This window comes from Manacus candei, unplaced genomic scaffold (genome assembly GCF_025592945.1).
Source record: "Manacus candei isolate 608988 ecotype Guabito, Panama unplaced genomic scaffold, ASM2559294v1 h1tg000023l, whole genome shotgun sequence".
NCBI lineage: Eukaryota > Metazoa > Chordata > Aves > Passeriformes > Pipridae > Manacus > Manacus candei.
The window spans coordinates 5,697,205-5,716,590 of record NW_026138071.1 but is presented as its reverse complement, the minus strand read 5'-3'; the positions used below and the strand labels follow the sequence as shown (position 1 = coordinate 5,716,590).

The window sequence follows — 19,386 nt, the reverse complement described above, 5'->3', positions numbered from 1 at the left end:
ATGAAATCCAGGTGTGCAGCAATTGAGTCAGTGTCAGGAAGTAAGGTATGCTGGGAGTTCTGACTCATTGATAAAAAGCTTCTGGTCATTGAAGCCTAAAATAGCTTTGGTAGAATATGAGTTTAGGTGAAATGATTTTCAGGCACTTAATGGCAAAGTGTTATTGTCAGTCTTAGTAGCAATGCATAAATGAAGTCTTTGATATTGACCTTACTAGGCAGTAAATATAGGCTTTCTGAGATATCTCAAATGCATAGATTTACCTTTCAAACACACCTCTCTTCAATTTTCTGTAAGGTCTAAAGGATCCAGCTGCGTATCTCTATTTTTTACTATGAAGCAGTTACTGATAGGAAGGCTGCTTCTGAAGATACGGTTCAACCCTGACTTAAAAACTCTAGTCAAGTCAGGGGTCTTCAGGCAGATTCTGTTTTCAGTTATCTCTGTGGAAATTGAGTAGCTTTATCAAAACCAGCTGATAGTATAAGAGCAGAATGGTGGGCAGCGACTGCTCTATGTATCTTTGTCTTCTAAATAACCTTCCTTGTACTGCTACTAAATCACTATATTCCTATTCAGAGTACCTGAAATCACTTCTCTGCAGAACCAAAAGAACAGTAAAATTTAGAGTATTCTTTTGGTTTCTATTTTACTCAGTCCTGCACTTAATAAAAAAAAAGAAAAAAAGAAAAAAAAGAAAAAAACCCCTAAATATTCAAAAATAAACAAAACTAATTTCATGAACAATGAACCTTCACTCGCAGTTCATAAACTGAAGGAATGGGATAAGAATGTTGATTTTTCTCTTATTTTATGCTTTAAATTTAAGAGTGATATCTTTAATTTGCAAAGTGCTTGGGTTATGGGTGATGGTAGAACAAATTCTGTTTTCCATTTCTAATCATCTTGTCTGGGACTAACTCCAAGTTTTGCCCTTCTTTCCTGACTGTGGTAATTCCTGGCTACCGTATGAACAGGATTAGCCATTCGAAGGCTGATAGTTCTAGCAGTCAATTCCCAGATCTCTGGGAATTCTGAGTCACTGATCTATACTGTATGTGGCCTTTTAACATTAATAGGCAACTTAAATTTATTTGGATATTTAAAATATATTTTTTTAAATCAATGAATTTACGGGAATTTTGATCAAAAGTAATTGCACTTATAAAATCCATATGTTTGTCTCATCTGTTTCAATTTGCTGCCATTACCTTAAGCTGTCGCTTTTCCACAGAAAAGGTGAACAATTACCTTCTTAAGAGAAACTCTCCAGCTTACACTCAATGCAAGATCTTATGCAAGAGGTGAAAAATCAAAAATTATTTTTTTTGTCCTCTGAAAGATTATAATCTTGTGATGTAGAACTTCCAAAATTCTCCCCTTGATCTGAATGTTCCCGTGAGGTAACTAAATTTAGACAGGTCTATAATAGTAAAACATTGTCAGTAAGTCTTCTTTTTCAAATGAGCAGGAAAACTTGTTTAAAGCACCTTCCATCTTTGAAAGCATTTTCCCCTTCATAAACCTTGAAGTGTTACAGCAAAGCTGGAGCTGTCTGCACGCAGCCTGCCAGTCACTTATGGAAAACTCAAATTTCATATATCGAGGGCTTGTGTGAAAATTGCTTCAAGTGTTAATTGCTCAAATGATTCAGCTTTATAAGAGCCTCTCTTATGTACTGAAGTATGTCTCATAGCACGCTGAGTGCCAAGCTCCAATAGAGAGCCAGCTGTGTTCTGCTCCCAGATGTTTGAAAAAGATAATTCTTCCCCATCATTTCAGTCTCCCATCACAAAATCCTGAAAAATGTGTTTAATGAAGTTATTAATGCACAATAGCATATTTCTTCCTTTTTTTTCCTGTTAGAAAAATACTCTGCCTAGAATGTATGCAAGTTTGCCTTGGCTTATAATTACAGCAGAACATTGTCAGATTAACTGTGCTGAGGAGATAAAACAAAAACCATCAGTTCTGCAAAATTAAGACGGTGTCAACATAATTTAGAAAGGATCAAAACCCTCTGCTTTCAAAGATGCTGTTTGTTTGCTGTGTTTAAGGTCATTTTAATTCTACAATTTACCTATTGCAACATGAATTGTTATTGGAAACCTAACAAAAAGTACACATAGTCCTAAGTCTTGGATTCAAACTTTTTGATAACTCTACCTCATCCAGATCTCATTTTTCAACATGTTCATTGGTCCTTAACCAATTTACGCTGCTGAGAGTTTTTTTTGTTTGAGTCAAAATAGCTACATTGAAGTGAAGGGATCTGTGTTAGCTTATACCAGCTGCTTGTGAGCTGTGTCAAAACCCTTGATTCAATAACAAGAAAAAAGCTTCTTATGGGGAGATCCTGCTTGGACTTTTCCTGTCAGTGTGCAGGTGCAGAGAATTTCGACAAGAGGTTTTCTATGCTAAATAGTGATAAAATATTTGTGAGATCCACAGCTTGATCTTCACAGTGAGTGACTAGCATCAGTTCCTGCTGTTTTCTGACTCAGCTGTCAGAAGAGATTTCTCTTAGATTTTGTTGTAGCTGAGTTTGAACAACCACAGTTAGGTGTTGGGTTAATTCAGACTATCTTCGTGGCCTCTCTGCTCTTGAATACAGGTATATAGCTGTATTTACACAACACAGGTGCTAAGCAATATGAGTTCCCCTTTCACAGTTCCCAAGGTACAAGGGGAGAGTTCATTGCCTTCCCAGGTCCATGTGTTTGTGTGTTCACCCACCAACATAGTATTTCAAGATCCTAAGTTGCTCTGGTTTTACTACCTCTGATCCAGCTGCTGGTGTGAGTTATGGACTCTGCCCAGCATCTGTGGCCTCTTCCACCTGTTGTTAAATTTATTGCAGAGTACATTTTTGCTGTTTCAACCAGAGGTGATAAGACCCTTTGGAAAGCTGATGGCCCTCACAAGTTGTCAGCAGATGTTGGTGTGGAGGTTATTGAGATCTGAGAGATATGAGAAAGCACAGCTCCTTGTGATAGTGGTGGAATGAAGCAGCTACTCTGTTATAGAGCTTGTATCTCTACCTAATGATCCCTCCAAAATTAGGACATAGACACCTGGGGATACATATAATTCTCTGATCTTGTTCAGAATGGTGTTAATGGGTACAGTGGAGCAAAGCTTAACTTTCTCTATATGGGCTTAGCATTGGACCTTAAGAAATATGATTTGTATTGCTATCTTGTCCTCTTAGCTGGAATATGAAATCCTGTGGTATGCAAGGTGTATCAGCAAAGTAAGTGATGTGGAACTAGGGCATGTTGTTCAGAGCAAAGCTGTGAGATATATTGCTATTTCACTCACTGTCAGCAAGAACCTAGAAAACATGGGCAGAAACACAGTCTGAGACTGGCCATCTCCTGAGGTATGAAGATCTTTTTATTTCCATTTTTTTACATTCAGGTGTTGCCTATAGGTAGAAGTACCATTTGGATTGGACTAGTTTAGCAACTGCAGCAGCCACTGACATGGAAAAGGAATTGGTGTGTGTATGTTCCATCTTGATGTTCTGTATTTAAGCAGCTGGAACAGAAGGCTATATATCTTTGGAGGGCTCATTTTGTTTTACTCCTAATAGGAATTTCACCAGCTAAGCTGTTAAATAAAAACCAAAAAGAAACAACCAACCAACAAACAAAAAGCCCCATATCCTTTGTTAAAGTCCCAGGGCAAATCAAGGCACACTCAGAGGCCTTCCTTAAAGAACTAATGGAGTCTCTCATTCCTGATTTTCCAGTTCATTGTGGACCCTGTTGGTTTTTTTGGCTGGGAATGACAACTTGAGAGAGATACATGTTAAATATACAATTTTAAGAAACTGTATAGCATTTTCTCAGGTGTTTAATTTACCATAATAATACCAATAAAACCAAACAGAGCCCTTGGAAGATGGGAACTTCTACCTGGACTCAGAGCTAGGCAATGAATGATTATATATATTTTCTTAGCTCTGCCTTAATACAATGCACATAGAGAGAGAGAGAGAGAGAGAGAGCAAGACCTGGGAAAACACTGCACAAGAAAAATGTTTATTAGCTAAAATGACAAAAACACATTCCATGAATGCTCCTGCAGAGGGAAGATGAAACAAAATATAACTTTGTGCAATGTTATCAAATTTTACTATACAACACAAAACTACTGAAAAATAATAATTTTTGTGAAGAACGAATAACCTTTTACTCATCTGTTTGATTAAAAATCTTTTTATTCAAACTGAATTTTCATTTACTCTTCATATTAGAGAAGAGAATTATAAAGCATTTTGAGATTATTTTATTTTTTCAAAAATAATTCAACTTTGACTAAGAAATTGGTTTATAAAAACGTTGTTTGATCCATGTCAGAACAATATTCTGGTAATGTTTTCTTTAAATCATCAATGTCCCTATACTTTGGAGAGGGAGGCTGGTCTTCTTTAGGAATGTGACCTTCACTCACAACTATTCCACTACCTTTCTTATCAAAATATCTGACTGACTGAGGTTTGAACTCTTTTGTCAAATTTAAGGTTTTTTGTACGGGAAAAAAACCCACCACAACCAAACTAACAACAATCCTCTCTCTTCCCTGAGATTGGATCTATGAAAAGATCAGCCACAGTCTAATAAGAAACGTCCCAATCCTACAGTAGGAGAGGATGAAAACTGGACTTGAGGGCTGGAGAAAAACTAAAAATGGGGACAGGCTTTCAAGGCCCATGTAACTCATACCACCAACTGGGGCAAGGAGTAAACTGACTTGGTACGTGAGATAAGGATTAAAGTATTCTGATCCTGAACTCTTTGTTCTTATCCTTGTGTCTGTAATCCATTTTTCATTGCAGTCAGTGAAACCACAGAGATGAGAGATCTGGTTAAACTTAAACACAGCTGCCAGATGTTTTTTGCAGGGAAGAAGAGGAGAGAGGTATTGTATGCAAAGACTAGGAAAAATAATTCTGTGGGGGTTTTTGGCAAGTGTTCAGCATCTTGCTGTTCAGGGGAATCAGCTTGTTCCTAATTCTGTGCTCTGCCTTCCATTTTTTGTTTTGCTTTTCTGCGTCCTGGTGTCAGAAGCATCACTCATGTCATGCACAAAGAAAGACTGAAAGAGTTCTGAGCTCCCTTCATGGAACAACGGTCTTTATCCCTTAACCAGAAAACTGAGAGATGTAATAATCTCTGATTCTTCAACTTTTGTTCTGGTAGGTAAGTTGGACTGCTGCTGAACAGAAGGGAATTGAGATATTTGAGCTCTACAGAAAAAATTCTGAGCACATGGCTCTATTTATGCAAAACATTACAGGAATATGAGAAAAGGTATGGAGACCCTGGAGGGTCACACATGCATTTGTGAAACAAAAACTTATGAATGGAGAAGAAAGCAAACCTGACAGTACAGAATGGCAGAAGCTGTAATTTAATCGAAATACAATATAAAATCTTATTTATGTTAAATATGACTTACAGTGGGCTTTATTAAAATGCTATTGATCACTCCATTAGGTGTTATAATGAATAAAGATGATTGTTCTCAGTAACTAAGAACGTGGTGTTCAGTTGTATTTTATTAACATATCCATATGTCACACTGAGAAGTGCTTCCAAGTGAATCTGCTAGCAATCCCTCAGGGAGATTAGATACTTTCCTTTCAAGATACTGGAAACTGAGTGACCACTCAGGTCTTCCTGTTCATTAATCAAGTACGAGAAATTAAGAAACACTATGTGTGTGTGTGTATATATATATATATATATATATATATATATATATATATATATATAGTGGTTGCAAAATGTTTAGGTGTTATGCTTTTTTTTTTTAAGTTGAGATAGAAATGTTAATCAAGATCTTTGTTGAGAATTAGTTTTTTTACTGCAAGGTCTGGACCCTTTTCTTTCTCAGTGTAGTCAAAATATCCTCTAAAATATGTTTTATGTTCAGCATCAGGGATAGAAGAGATATAAAGTGAATCATATGTATGTGTAAGATGATGCACTTAATGCTGAAAACTCTTAATTACATGTACTTCTCCTTATTTGGCAATTTTTCCTGAACATACTTTATTTCTTGGCAAATAACCTATGGCCAATCTCTGTAGAGTTGCTTGCCATGCAGTACCACTGGTAACAGTAAAAGGCTGAGGCTCTAATAACACTGAATCCTGTTGTCTGATGCAGTATTAAGTCAAGGTCAAATTTCCATGATGTGCTGGTGGAGGACCAGTGTACAGTCTTCAGCAGTCTTACCTCTCTGCTTACCATCTTTGCAAGAACATTGCTGATGAACCATTTGGCTGGTGCTGGCCTCCAAACAGTCCCACACATCAAAGTCCTATGGCACATGAAAGGCCCATTGGAATAGCTGTTCTTACCACAGCTTCTCTGCAGATATTAAAACCTAGATCATCCGCTGTCCTTCAGGTGTCCTCTGGGTTTTCACCGGTTTGAGGCATCATTTTGACCTGATAATGTACCACTTGAAGACCTTTTCCCAAAGACAGCAGTGATCTTTGAAGGAAGGGGTGGCAGTGACAAGATTGTTAATGGTTGGACTTCATGATCCTGAAAGTTTTTTCAACCCTAATGATTCTATGACTACTACAAAACCTCTTGTATTAGGCCTACCTTCTGAATACTCTTTAACTAGGGATATATTAAGATAAAAGAGAAATTGTGTGGAAAGCATGAAGAACAAAGCAGAATTATTCACATTTGGTACCAGTTGTGTGGAAGGCAGGTCATTCAACAGTAAATACCCATTAGGCATTTACCATCTGCCTAGAATTTTTAAGAATAGATAATAGAGTAATGCACAGGTTCACACTGGCATCCACAGGTTAATGTTCCTTCAGAGATAATTATTGTTTGATTTCTAATTTGAAGATTCACTCCTTCTTAGATCTATCAAAAGCTTCTCTTGCTTTTTTAATGCAAACAGCAGCAGTGTATCTTTTAGGGTTTGTATGCTCTATTAAGAAACATTCTCGCCTACTATTCCTTTTTGATCTACATTCTTATGAAAACAACATAATTGGCAATTCTAAAAGTTCATGGTATTTTGAAAGACAAGAAAAATAAAAGAAGAGTCTTTTATAAGCTGAAAATTACAACTTTAATTATAAAGTTTATTAGTTTCTTCATATTTTATCTTTTTTTTTTTTCTTTTTTCCCCCCACCCAATTCAAAATATAGTAGATTTACACCATCAGAGTATTAATAGCTTTGGTAAATACAAACATTATAGTCAGCTTTAATATAAAATCAGCAGTAAGCTTTGAAAATTCTTTTTCTCTATTCTTGTCATAGCAATGCTACAATTCAAATAGACTTCAATACAACATATCAGATACTTTTCATCATACATACAATTTGAAAGAACAGAAAAATGTGTGAAGACAAGAAGTTATGCTGAAAGATCAGCACTTATAAAGATTGTACTTTATTTCGATGTGTTTCTTTCTGACATGAGTGGGAATACATTTTTTTTACAGGAAAGATAAATATAGTTGGTGAAATTTGTGTCCCACTGCATTCAGTGGGACTTTGCCCCAACCACATAGGCAACAGTCGTGTAGAATAAGGCTTCCTTATTTTCAGTCACTGACAATACTACTGTCTTGAAGTAGAGAAAGATCTCTACTACTACAAAGATTTAATTTCTTTGTAATATGGTTGGAATTTTTGCTCACCATCTATGCTGTTCTTTGATACCGTTAACTTCCTTTATTAACTGCCTGAATTTCCAGACATCAGATGTGTGTTCATTGCTTGTTCAGGGATTCCTTAGTTTTCTGTCCTGAATGAACTACTGCTGTGAGGCTTCTGCATTTTCTAAACATACATTTCATTTTATGCAAAGAACTGAGAGATTTTAGAAAATGAAATAAACAGCTCTTAATGTATTTAATGTGAGTATTCTTTTGGTGTGTATTTACCAGCATTTTTTGATCAGACTTACACATGCAAGGAATCCAAAGATCTTACATAATTCAAAGAAATTTGTTGTCACCAGTTACCTTCAGCAAATACACTTTGATTTCTCTAAACAGGAATATCTATTTTGTGTGATGAAAAACTGCTCTCCATCTATATTGACATCTGCTTACCTTCTCCTCCTCTGTATCTTTTTACTGATTTACATCTTGTTTCTGTGTTTCCTCTATTCTGTGAGGGATTCTTACAGGCTTTAGCTAGTGGTGCTGTCCTGCTTATCCTGGAGCTATAAATGTTTCAGCACCTTGTCTGCATTCCTTGCTGAAAGAACACAGTCCTTTTTATTTCCCTGTCCTGATGTTCCCCAATGATCCCTAGATTTGATTTAAAAGAAAAATTGATGTCGATGTTCTGAGAAATCCTATGGTCCTATATTTAATAGTATCCCAAAGTGATTTGGTCCTGTAGTTCTAAAAAGAAATATATATATAAAATTACCTTGACTAGGGATGATTAAATTCTCCTCAGAACTGTATTAATGGGCAATGGCACACTGGACCTCAGGAAAACCTGGAATGATAGAGGCCAAGCCCCAGAAAAAATGCATACTATGTCAGCTAATATGTGGTCAGACACACATATAGGACTGACTTCTTTTGGACAGAATTACTCTGCTGAGCTGTAATGCTGCTTCAGGGGCTGAGATAGGCAAGCAGTCATTTTTGTACAGAGGAGAACTGTCAGTTATACTCAAAAAATTAGGAGAAATAGAGTTCCAGGTGTTAAAGGCAGAATGTCAGAATATTGAATCTGTGAAAATTGGTTTCAAAGCTTGACAAGAAGAAATGGATTAAAAAGAAATTAATTTCCCTTTGCAAGCAATTACTTTTTTCAGTGAGAGAATTTGAAAGCTCCATGGACACACTCTTAAAGTGCACCAATGTAATCAGAAATATTGTGTTGAACTCTTGTCATCCATATATCTTAAAAAAATGTCCTGTGTTCCTACAGGATCATATTTATCTTCTCTGTTCCAACTTCAGCAAATATTGGTCATTTTGGTACACTGTTTTCCTGTATGTCATTGAAAAATGACTTACTTATACTTCTAAATGTAGACCCATCACTTCCTATGCAAAGCGGGATTCAAGAAGCTGTCACAGGGCAGAAAGGCACCAGGACAAATTCAAGTGGTTTGAGGGATCATCATACTACTCCCTTGTTTAATAAACACTGGAGATTTATAGCACTAAATTTAAGAACTACAGAGCTTGCAGTTCTATTTTTAGACCCATTTTCTTTAAAAATGTAACATATGTGATCACTGTAAATCAGTCTCGGGTCATGTTGGTCAAGTTTGCTCAAATTTGACACAAGACTGGTAATCTGAAGACAAAATCTTTTGAAAATTGGTTCTTGGTTAGCAGAGAGAGACAGAGCATCTTCATTGATAAAAATAGATAAATAAACATGTAAGTAAATGGCTAATCCTTTGTCATAGGGAAGGCAGTAAGTATCCAGATGGTAGCCTGGGGGACTGCAAGCAAGAATAGCAGTCACAGATGAGGAGATGGGGCACCAGAGAGACACAGGACAACAGGCCACAGCGGTGGAGGGACCTGGGATAAAAGTATGTGGGGGAAGAAGAATCTGTTTCATTAATTTTTCTATTCGGGAAGCAAATTGTAAAAATCATTTAATCATCAGTGATGAAAAGCTATGGCTGCCAACTGAGATGTCTCAGCATTGTACAAAATGTTTGTTTTAGCACAGCATGCTGCTTGCAGAAGGATGTTTGGCTAATTAGTCTTAGAAGTTACAGGAAGTTTGTAATGCACTCTTTTTACAATTAAATTGAGTGACTCAATACAGTAGAGTTATATGAGTAAAAAGCAGCAGGATGAGGCCATTAGTCTGCCAGTCATCAGATTTCATGAGCTTTCTTCATTACAAAGCAAAATTTTTCCTGAAGAAAACAAATAAATAGAAAATCTCCACAAATCATCTCTTCTCTCTGTTCAGTATACTTGAGTAATTTCTAAATATACAAAGCCCTGGAGCCCAGAAGGACCTTGTAAAAAAATAAACTCACTGAAACCATAGCTCTTGCCAGAGTTACTGCTGCAGAACTATTCAAAGTGCTCATTACTTTCAGGGAAGCTGTTCCTATATGCTTGGACTGTTTGTCACTCTCAGATAAAAAGGGAAAATGGGATAAAGAGTGTTAACTAAGAAGAGATATGGTCAAAGACAAGAAGTTGCATTCAGTTCAGATTTAGGGGAAGCAATGACACAAAATCTGGTGTTGACTGAATTGGTAAGAATTGGCTGAGGTACACTGACCTCGTGTTGTACCATCATATGTCTCTATAATTCCAATATGGTAGTTTGTCTAAGTCTACCTCATAATTAAAAAATTCACACCCACACCAAAAGAGGCACTAAGGTTCTCCTGTGTATCAGGTATGACACAGTTGTTTAATAAAAATCAGCAGGCTCAAGTTGCAAAAGCCGGAATTTCATGACTGAGGAGAGAGGCAGGAATTTATTCCCTATGTCCCTCACACCTTCCTCTAAAGTCAATATTTTTTAACAGCTATAGTATTGTCACATAGTTCTGAGTATATGAAAGGGGACAAAAGGCTAGTAGTCCTCTATAGGTCCTGCTAGTGCCGGAGGAAAGTTCTTTGGTGTTCCCACACCTTGCATGGGAGATGCAGCAGAGCTCAAGCCATCCCAGTTATCCTCTTTTCAGAGCAAATATTTACATTTTTGTTAAACTGGAGGGTCAGGGATCTTTAGTTTGGAAAATTCAGTCTTACAGCTAAGATTAATTCTGAGAATAATTGAGAGTCCATCCTCTCCAGATTGAGATTGTGATTGAAAGACAAAAATGTCTCATTTTTCTTCACTTGGGTCCTCAGAGTCTTTTCTTGTTCAGATCTATCTTACAGCATTTTTATGACCAATGTCAATAATGAACACTGGAATTCAGGAGCTTTCCAAGCTTTGGTGCCAAGAAATGAGCACAAGTGATCTACGACGTCTTGAAAGTACAGATGTAGATGACTTTATATATGTGTACACATATATATAGATCCAAACACAGGAAAAAATATATCAGGTTGAGCAGAGCTCATCAGCATCTTGTTATCTTCTGTTTCTTCTCCTCTCTTTTCAGTAGTCCAGGGCACCATCACAGGTGTGGATGAGCAGGTGTAGAGAACAATTTTCTTATTTATGGAGTTAATTATGGGCTTCAATTAGGAAGCCAACTTACTGGGATAAAAACCTCATCACCATTGATTCTTAGGTGAGGAATAAGGTCTTTTCATGTGACCACCATGACTGGTATATTTATTTATTTATAATAAAGCATCAATGGTCAGTGTAATTCTCTTGTCTAGCACAATGCAAAGGATATACAGAGGCCATACAGAGGGAGAAATCAGTGGGATGCAGATGAAAAACTTCTTTATTGTGGAAGTCATACGGTTGCATTTCTTAAACACTTACTGGTATCTGCACTAGAACTGAATTCCTCTCCCTGCAAAAATCCAAAATCCTGTTGGTTTGCATCCAAGAGAATTTTCAAATTCAAAATAAATAAATAAATAGTCAGGTAAAAATATCTTACATGAAAAAATGTAGCTGACCTCCATTGTTTCAAAAGGCCTGCTCAAACCAGGAGGCTTTACCTTTTAATATCTATGCATGTATGCAGAGAACCTACCAACTAATTGGAATCATATTTGTAAGTCTACTGGCTATTATATACTACCTTGTAAATTCCAACACTTTGCAGTTCTCAAGCTGCCATGCAGAGAAAGCCAGAAATAAATCCTTCATTCTTACCTTTTCCGTGTTTTCCAACAGTTTTATTTCTTTGAAGTGTCTTTGATTTTTATATATATAAAATTTAAAAAATTTTTAAAAAAATCCCATTGTAAATCCCCAAACAAACAAAACAAACTCCCCTGTGCAAATAAAAATGCACATTTAAGGGGGTGGGGGGAGATACCTGGGCTACAGATTTATTTTTTTTCCAGCTACATCAGCTTTATCTAATTGAATGTTTGTTTTGTTACCATTTGAAATTGAACTTCAGGTAGTTCTGTATCATATCAGCATAGGATGCATCATTAACTCTAAGAGGATGTTTTCCTTTGGCATCTGCTACTTTCACCAAATGTCAAGGCTTGACATTTGCTATCTTTATCTGGTTTTGGTGTATCACTCATACTGAGATTTTGTTTTTTCTTATCTGATATTGATTTCAACTGTGACCAGCTGTGTTGCTAATAAAATCAACAGGCAAGTATCTAGCATTTAGAGTTCTTCACTGGTATAGAAAAAGAAACAACCCAGTGACAAAAAAAGCAAAGAGATATTTTTCAATTAGGATGCTTGCCTGTATCCTCCTATTATCCATCTCTTAGCACTTCTGTTGATGTAACATTTCTCATTGATTCCCTAGGGGAAGCCTCCATGGAAATCCTTGCCTCTCAGATGAAATATTCCTTTTTGCTCTCATCCACTGCTTCCTGGAGAGCAGGGTCATTTTTCAAAGCGGCATCTGCGCTTTCGGCAAACTCAGTTCCTTTTGCCTCATTGGTGTGGTAGGTGCCCTTATGTCTGTACATGTACCGAACCATCACCACCAGCAGGCAAATGAGGACAAATACCACTGCAGCAATCACACCTAGAGGAAAGAGATCCGTTAAATGTGTCACCGGTAATAAAATATGAGAAGTATCTCACAGCCAGACATCACAACTTGGATCGGATTGGTTCATGTATCATAAGTGTTTGCATGTTGCAGTGGCCAGAGTCAGAACAGTCTGACATTAAAACAAAAAAAAAAAGAAAAAAAAAGGGAAAAAAAGGGGATATAGATGCTACAGAAATACAGGACAAATTCTCACTATGTCTCTTTCAAATCAATTTGATCGAACACATGGGAGCTAAAAGTTCATTACAAAATGAGGAGAAATTAGAGAACATAAAGGAAAACCAATAGGTTTATTTCATCCTTCTGGGAACATATACCCTGGGTGTGTGTGTGTGTATTGCAGAAAACCCGACCCCAGCTTCTCATGTGTCCTCAATTTCAGGAGATGTTCAGGGCACTGAGTGTTCTGAGGAGACACTCAACAAATAGGAAGAGTTGTGTGACTGGTACTGCTCTGTATTTGCAAGCTACCATTTCATTCTGTGCTCTAATTAGGGAAGTCTGATTGTAACAAATGTACAAGTGTCATCTGGGAGAAGGAAGGGATTCTGGATACATCTTTCCTGTCTCCTGCACTAAGGCTAATTACAACAATGTGTTTACTGGACAAAAGTTTCTAGAGGTAACTCAAATGTGCATGGGACTAAATGGTGAATGGAAGCACTCCTAGTGAAAAGTAAATCAAGCTCCTTTGCTACTGCGAAAGGTAGAACTCCATAAAAGAGAGGCATCCCTGACAAGTCTATTGTTAAAAAGCCTACAAACTCTATTACCGTCCTCCTAGATCAAATTCTTTGCTTAAAAATCCTGAAAATAAATGAAGTATTTTGAAGTTTATTCAACTTATGTGACTTTTATCATTTTTAAACACTTTTTGCATGCATCCAGGATGTGCTTTTTAACGCTTCAGCTATGATGCTGTACATGATACTGAGCTGATTCTATATTCATTACTCCAGGAGTAAATCAAACATCAAAGAAATGCACAACAAAACCAACCAGAACAGGACATTCCTAAGGCTTCCTCTGCTGTCAGTGGAGGGTGTGAGAGTGTGTGTGTGTATGTGGTCATTCCTTTTCTAGAATGGAGTACATTCATTTTGTCAGATGAATTGCTCACTGGAAGTGCCTACTACTCTGCAGAGACAATGAAAGGTAGGTAGACAGTATTTCTTTCTGTATCCTATATTCCAGATATGTGCAGGGGCTTAATATTTATCAGCATCTGTAAACTGAGTGGGCATACGCTATTGGCATAAAAGCATGGGAATAGACAGAATGTTAGCAGGGTAAATAAAGATTATAATTCTACCTTATAATATATGCCTTAATGTTATCCCTCAGATTTCATGGTGCCTGTTCTGAAAACTGAAGTTACTCCTAGCTGAAATAAAATTGTTTATACAAAGAAATTTGGGGTTGCAATAATATCACGGTCGCAGTGTGGGCTTCATCAGTTTTTAGGACCTCACTGGTATCCCTTGACACAAGAGGCTCTAATAGGCTTTAGGTGTAGCACAATATTAATAAGCCTAAGGGACTAAGTACAAATCAATTTACCTGCTACTTGTTCATAGAAAGCTGAAATTAAAGTTACTGGAGATGGGACCTGAGGGAAATATAGCAGAACCTCACCAATTTGCACTAATGATTGGTATAGCCCCTTGTGAATGACTGAAATTAGTGTGTTAGCATGGAAATGAACAAACACAATAAAAATAAAAAGACAGGTTCTCTCCATGACCATAGCCTTCCTCATTTATTCTGACAACTGTATTTAGTTTAAATGCATGAGAGAGCTTTAATGAAACACCAGGAAATATACAGCGGTGAATTCTGTAACAATAAAGGGTCAGCTGCTATGAGCTAACATTGCTCGAATCAAAGGTGCTACATCAGTTCTGTATTAAAGGACAAGCCTGACCCAGTGAATAATGAAGGGTATCAGACACTGACTTTGCTATTGGACTGCTAGGTATTTTGTCCTAAAAAGGAGAATGGATGGGATTGGTACTGCTCAGTATATGGTTTATGTTCATTATCTCATCTCGTTATCTTGCCAATAGCCCCTCTGGGAGCAGATTTCCCACTGGCCTAATTAACTCTAATTGGGCCACTCCTGTTGTCTTGTCAGCAAAGCAGAGGTTTTGCAAAATGCAAACAACCTGCTATTTTAATTCTTATGGTGCTGCTTAGTATGGTCTGCTACTTACCTCCAATAACAGCCACATCTGCTCCAGCTGTGAGGATCTCAATGTCTCCATCTATAAATAGAATAGAACATACAAAAGTTAATTAAAAAAAAGGAATTGAATCATATGTAGCAGCAGTGACTGTAGTGATGGTGCTGTATTGTTTTAACCTGTGAAACTCAGAACTTATCTCTAGTTAGCAAAAGATATTTATGAAATTTCACATTAGAGTTAGCTGTACTGTAACAGTTTTCTGTCACCATTACACTGGAAAATAAATAGCTAGCACATTATGTAAACTATCATGGCCCTCAGGGAAACACCTACTGTTTATTATGAGCACTTACCTGTAACATCCTCTAGTGAATGATTAAATTAAGAGCATTTAGGCACTGTGATTACTCTCAGAAAGGTAGTTTTGGGGGAAAAAAAAGTTGATGTCTATTTATTTTCCCATTTATGGCTCTTCAGAGTATGGTCTGGATCTTGATTTGATTCAAATTAATCTGGCTGTATTGATTTCAATTAGTATTTATCTATCTGCAATATCCTGTTTTTAAACTTACCATTTGTTTTCTTTTAAGCTTATATTTGGAATCAAGGCAAGCCTGTTACATGTGGTATGAAACAGTCCCCACTTAGAGTAAGTCTGAACTCACTGCTGATAAATCAAATTATGATCTTTGCTGGATTATAATTTATAAAAAAACCCGAAAACTTTATAATTAGAGAATTACCTGACCATGTCTTTTTGAAAAGTAAGAAACTGGTCTGAAATGTAAGCTTCTGAAAGAATGGTTAGAATTTGAATTAATCTTAATTATAGCACTTACTAAGAATACCCAAAACATCTAAAAAGCTGAAGCTATTTAAAGGGGAGATGAAAAAATATTCCAAAAACTAGTGAGGATATTTCTCTCCTTATTGTTTGATATAGACCTTAAGTAAAAGTAAAAACATGCAGACAAGCATTTATTCACTAACTTAATTGATCAGGGTACAATTCGGAATTATTTTTACCTCCTTATTTCATGCCACTAGTATTAGCCCACATAGTCCTGAATTTTGTGGATATCTGAGGGTATGATGAGCTCCTGGAGTTTTTCCACTCTAAGTTTATGACAGGGCACTAATTTCTTTGTTTAGTTTTGTACCAGTTATATAATTCTAAATTATACTGGTTTTCAAACCAGAGGAATACCTTTATGTGAGAACTCCTTTTTATTTGCCTTTGGTAAATGCAGTAGATAGAGAAGTTCTCTGGCTCTCTCTATATGTATGATTCAGGTTAAGATATTATTAACAGTTTTCTCCTTACTCATGACCAGACTGTAATATCAGTTTGCAACAAAATGAGGAGAGCTGAGATTCAAAGGATCCAGCTCTTCCCAAACATGGGAGATGCTTTTTCTAGAAAGTAGGAGTGCCTTTCTCTCCCCTAGAGATCCTTCCCACACTTTCTTCAATCTATACATTGATGGAAAGAGCAAGTATGCCTTGTGTAATTTAAAAACTATAATTATGCCTATGTTCATTCAAAATCCATGTACCTCAGAAGAGATTAATTGCCTCAAGGTCATATTGCTCAGTATTTCTTTACACACCAAATATATGCTGCATGCCAAAAACCCAGGCTCCTCTACAGCAATCAAATACTTGAAGGTGTGAATTCTCAAGTGCTTCCCTAGCTACACAACTTGCTTCCAAACATTAATTCCAGATCAAATTAGTATCCCTTTATTTATAAAAAGGTTTATGAGTAACTCTCTGCTCTTACCTGGCATTCCCAGGTGCCTCTCAGACTCAGATAACAAGCAGGTGCCTTATCTCTAGTACTTTCTACCACAGTGCTTTTTGATAATGGATTACAGTGTCATCACTTTGCAAAAAAGTTTTCATTTCCATACTGTGCTTTTTAAGTTTGCAAAAAAGTCCTGGACTTGTCTTAAACTATTGTACCTGGCACTGGTCTGTTAACCTCGCAATGCTGTGCCATTCAGTAACTAGCAAACACTGTGATGTGGCTTCACTCGACACAGTTCTCATTTTACTGCAAGCATGAGGATCTGACTACTCCTATGTGTGTACACTTTTGACCACAAAAAAAAGCTTGCTGTCCTCTCAGACAACATTTTGCTTCATCATCCAGAGTGCCAGAACATTGCAGCTACCACCAGTGGCCAGATGTTTCCAAGGTCTGCTCCCCAGATCAGTTTAGGAGCAATGATGATGGAGAAGACAGAGACACTGTTAATCCCTGTCTCACAGTCCCTGAAATTTCACTTTGTCCAAAAATAGCTATGTGATTCATGGCAGTATCACAAGATCGATAAGCAAGGGTGAAAAGTATCAGTGTTGTTCAAGATTCAGGCAGTATCACCCTTCATGAAACATGACTGAGGAACATGCAAGGCATGTGTGATGAAATGAGAATCTCTTCCTTGACCAGGAGTGAGACAGCAGTCGCTGTCCAGAGGGAATCCATGGCTGGCCAGGAACCTCAGCATGGTCTCTCTAAACTCAGTCTATGTGAGAAACACACTGCATTATTATAGGACTGAATCTTCCCTTTCTGAGGGAGAAAACATATCAAACATACTGATGGAATTTCTAGCTCAGCAATGGCTTTGGCCCTGTACTTTCTTTATTCTGCTCTTCTTCCCATGCAGAGTGCTCAGAGGTCTGTGTTTCAATTGATGATCTTGCACCTGTTTTGATTATTTTCCTTTGTTTCAAGGACATCTTTTGTGTTATCTGCTGCTAAATTGTCCTTGCAAAGCTTCCTCTCACTGTTATACTGGCCCTTATCCAGATAAAATCTGGTCCTGAAAGTGTTTAGACAGTGTTGTTATTTACTGCCACTGGTTACCATGACACACAGAAATAAAAAAAAAAATAGAAAAACTTGTTTTTCATAAAATTTCTGGCCATCAGAATGAGTTGACTAAATCAAGAATCAAATATACAAATCAAATTATCTGTTGTTAGAAAGTGTTTCTAAAAGTAAGAATGAAGGGAAAGAAATACCTTTGTGTCACGACCTGAAATTTGACAAATTTCAGTTCTGCCCATAGACTTACAGATAAGGAATTTTTGCAATAGAACAATTGCTACCTGTCTCATTCTCATCAATCACATCCTGCTGAGAAGGCAGGAGTCTCTGAAAGTCCCAGGAATATTCCTGACTTAAATATTGAAGATCTCTGGCTTTTTGCTGCAAAGGTGAAAAAACAGTACAACTTGTATGTATTTTAAGGTAACCAGTGGTTAGTTTTTCTTGTTAAATTTGTTGGTAAATTTGTTAAATCGCCTCCTCTAGGTGCAATTTTCCAACCAAACTTGATTTTATGAATTTTGGTAGCTTTCCCCCCCTAATTTAAACCTATCCTGTTTCACTTTGGTAGAGGAGAACTTGTTTGAAGGAGGTAGGTCCAGCAGTGAAAGTGTTTGTTGGAGGTTCGGTGCTCTCCTAGTTTTACTATGCAGATCTCTGGCAGTTGTAATAGTTTATTTTCTTCTATAAATTGCAAATTTGAACAACTAAAAGCCATAAATCACTTCCTGTTCAAAATTCTGACACTGGTTCTTAAAATAATTTAATTTTTTTTAATTTACCCTTACTTTTATATCCGAGCTTCATTTAAGTAGTACTTTCAAGCCTTTATTTGCAATACCAAAGACAAAATGTGCTTTGGAGATGAAAACTGAGGTCTTGGCATGATTTTGTGACACGAGGAAACAGGTCTTTTAGGAAAACACGAAGTATTATAGGAATCCTGATAAAGCTATAAGACTTGTCAGTGAGCTACTTCAGAGGCCAAACCATGTTGAGGCATTCAAACTGACTGACCATTCAACTTACATGGTGATGGGCCTTCATGGGAAGGGGCATGTTCATTCCGCAAATGCTTTCTCCCATTCAGCATAGAAAGCTCAGAGTTTAGATCCTGTTGCTTGCAGAAAACTTTTAAGTGCTTTGGTGGCTCCTGTCAGTGAAACATAGGATGCACTTGCAGAGAGCTTCAAGCTTTCTGATTTTTGGGCATTGTTTTTGCCTGCTAAAAGAGTTTTCCAGAAAAAAATGCAGTATTTGCACCCTTAGCGGTTTTGCAGTTAGCACTTCAGTTAGAAATCTGAGTACCTATATGTTTGTTTGTTATGGATTTACACATGGAAAAGGCATGAAAGGAAAACCAGACCTGCCAAAGGATCCCATTTGGCATATTTGACAGGACTGCATGGGAATCATCCTGCAGAATGTCACCAAATATCTGCTGTGTAATCCACACGGGCAATTTAATGGGATAACATAGACCTTACCTCAAACTTATCAAGGCCTCTGTAATTTCCTGAGATAAAGTTCCAAACTAAAGATGGTAGTGTTGAGTAGAGAAAGAAAAGCCTGAGATTGAAGCTTATGTCACGATTACCACGCAGCAGTGGGTGATACCAGGGTTTTGGAGTGAGTTTGTCAAGCGGAGTATACAGATATCAATGTGTGATAAGCAGCTTTTACAGCACAGTTTTC

At 37.1% G+C, this 19,386-nt stretch overlaps 1 protein-coding gene across 3 annotated transcripts in view; it reads right to left on the bottom strand.

Moving 5' to 3' along the window:
* Nucleotides 1-6,859: 6,859 nt before the first annotated feature.
* The window catches only part of GYPC (glycophorin C (Gerbich blood group)), a 35,655-nt gene continuing 23,128 nt past the window's right edge, over nucleotides 6,860-19,386 (bottom strand). Inside the window, exons 2-4 of one of the 3 annotated variants that reach the window (XR_007904451.1) lie at nucleotides 14,880-14,930; nucleotides 12,346-12,636; nucleotides 6,863-11,481 (exon numbers count right to left, since the gene is read on the bottom strand). Coding sequence is in view for 2 of the 3 variants with exons in the window: in XM_051786982.1 (XP_051642942.1) it covers nucleotides 12,440-12,636; nucleotides 14,880-14,930 (248 nt within the window). In the remaining variant the exon portion in view is untranslated. Of the gene's footprint in view, nucleotides 12,637-14,879; nucleotides 14,931-19,386 lie in introns of all 3 variants that reach the window. The other 2 variants (XM_051786983.1, XM_051786982.1) reach the window with 2 other exon arrangements.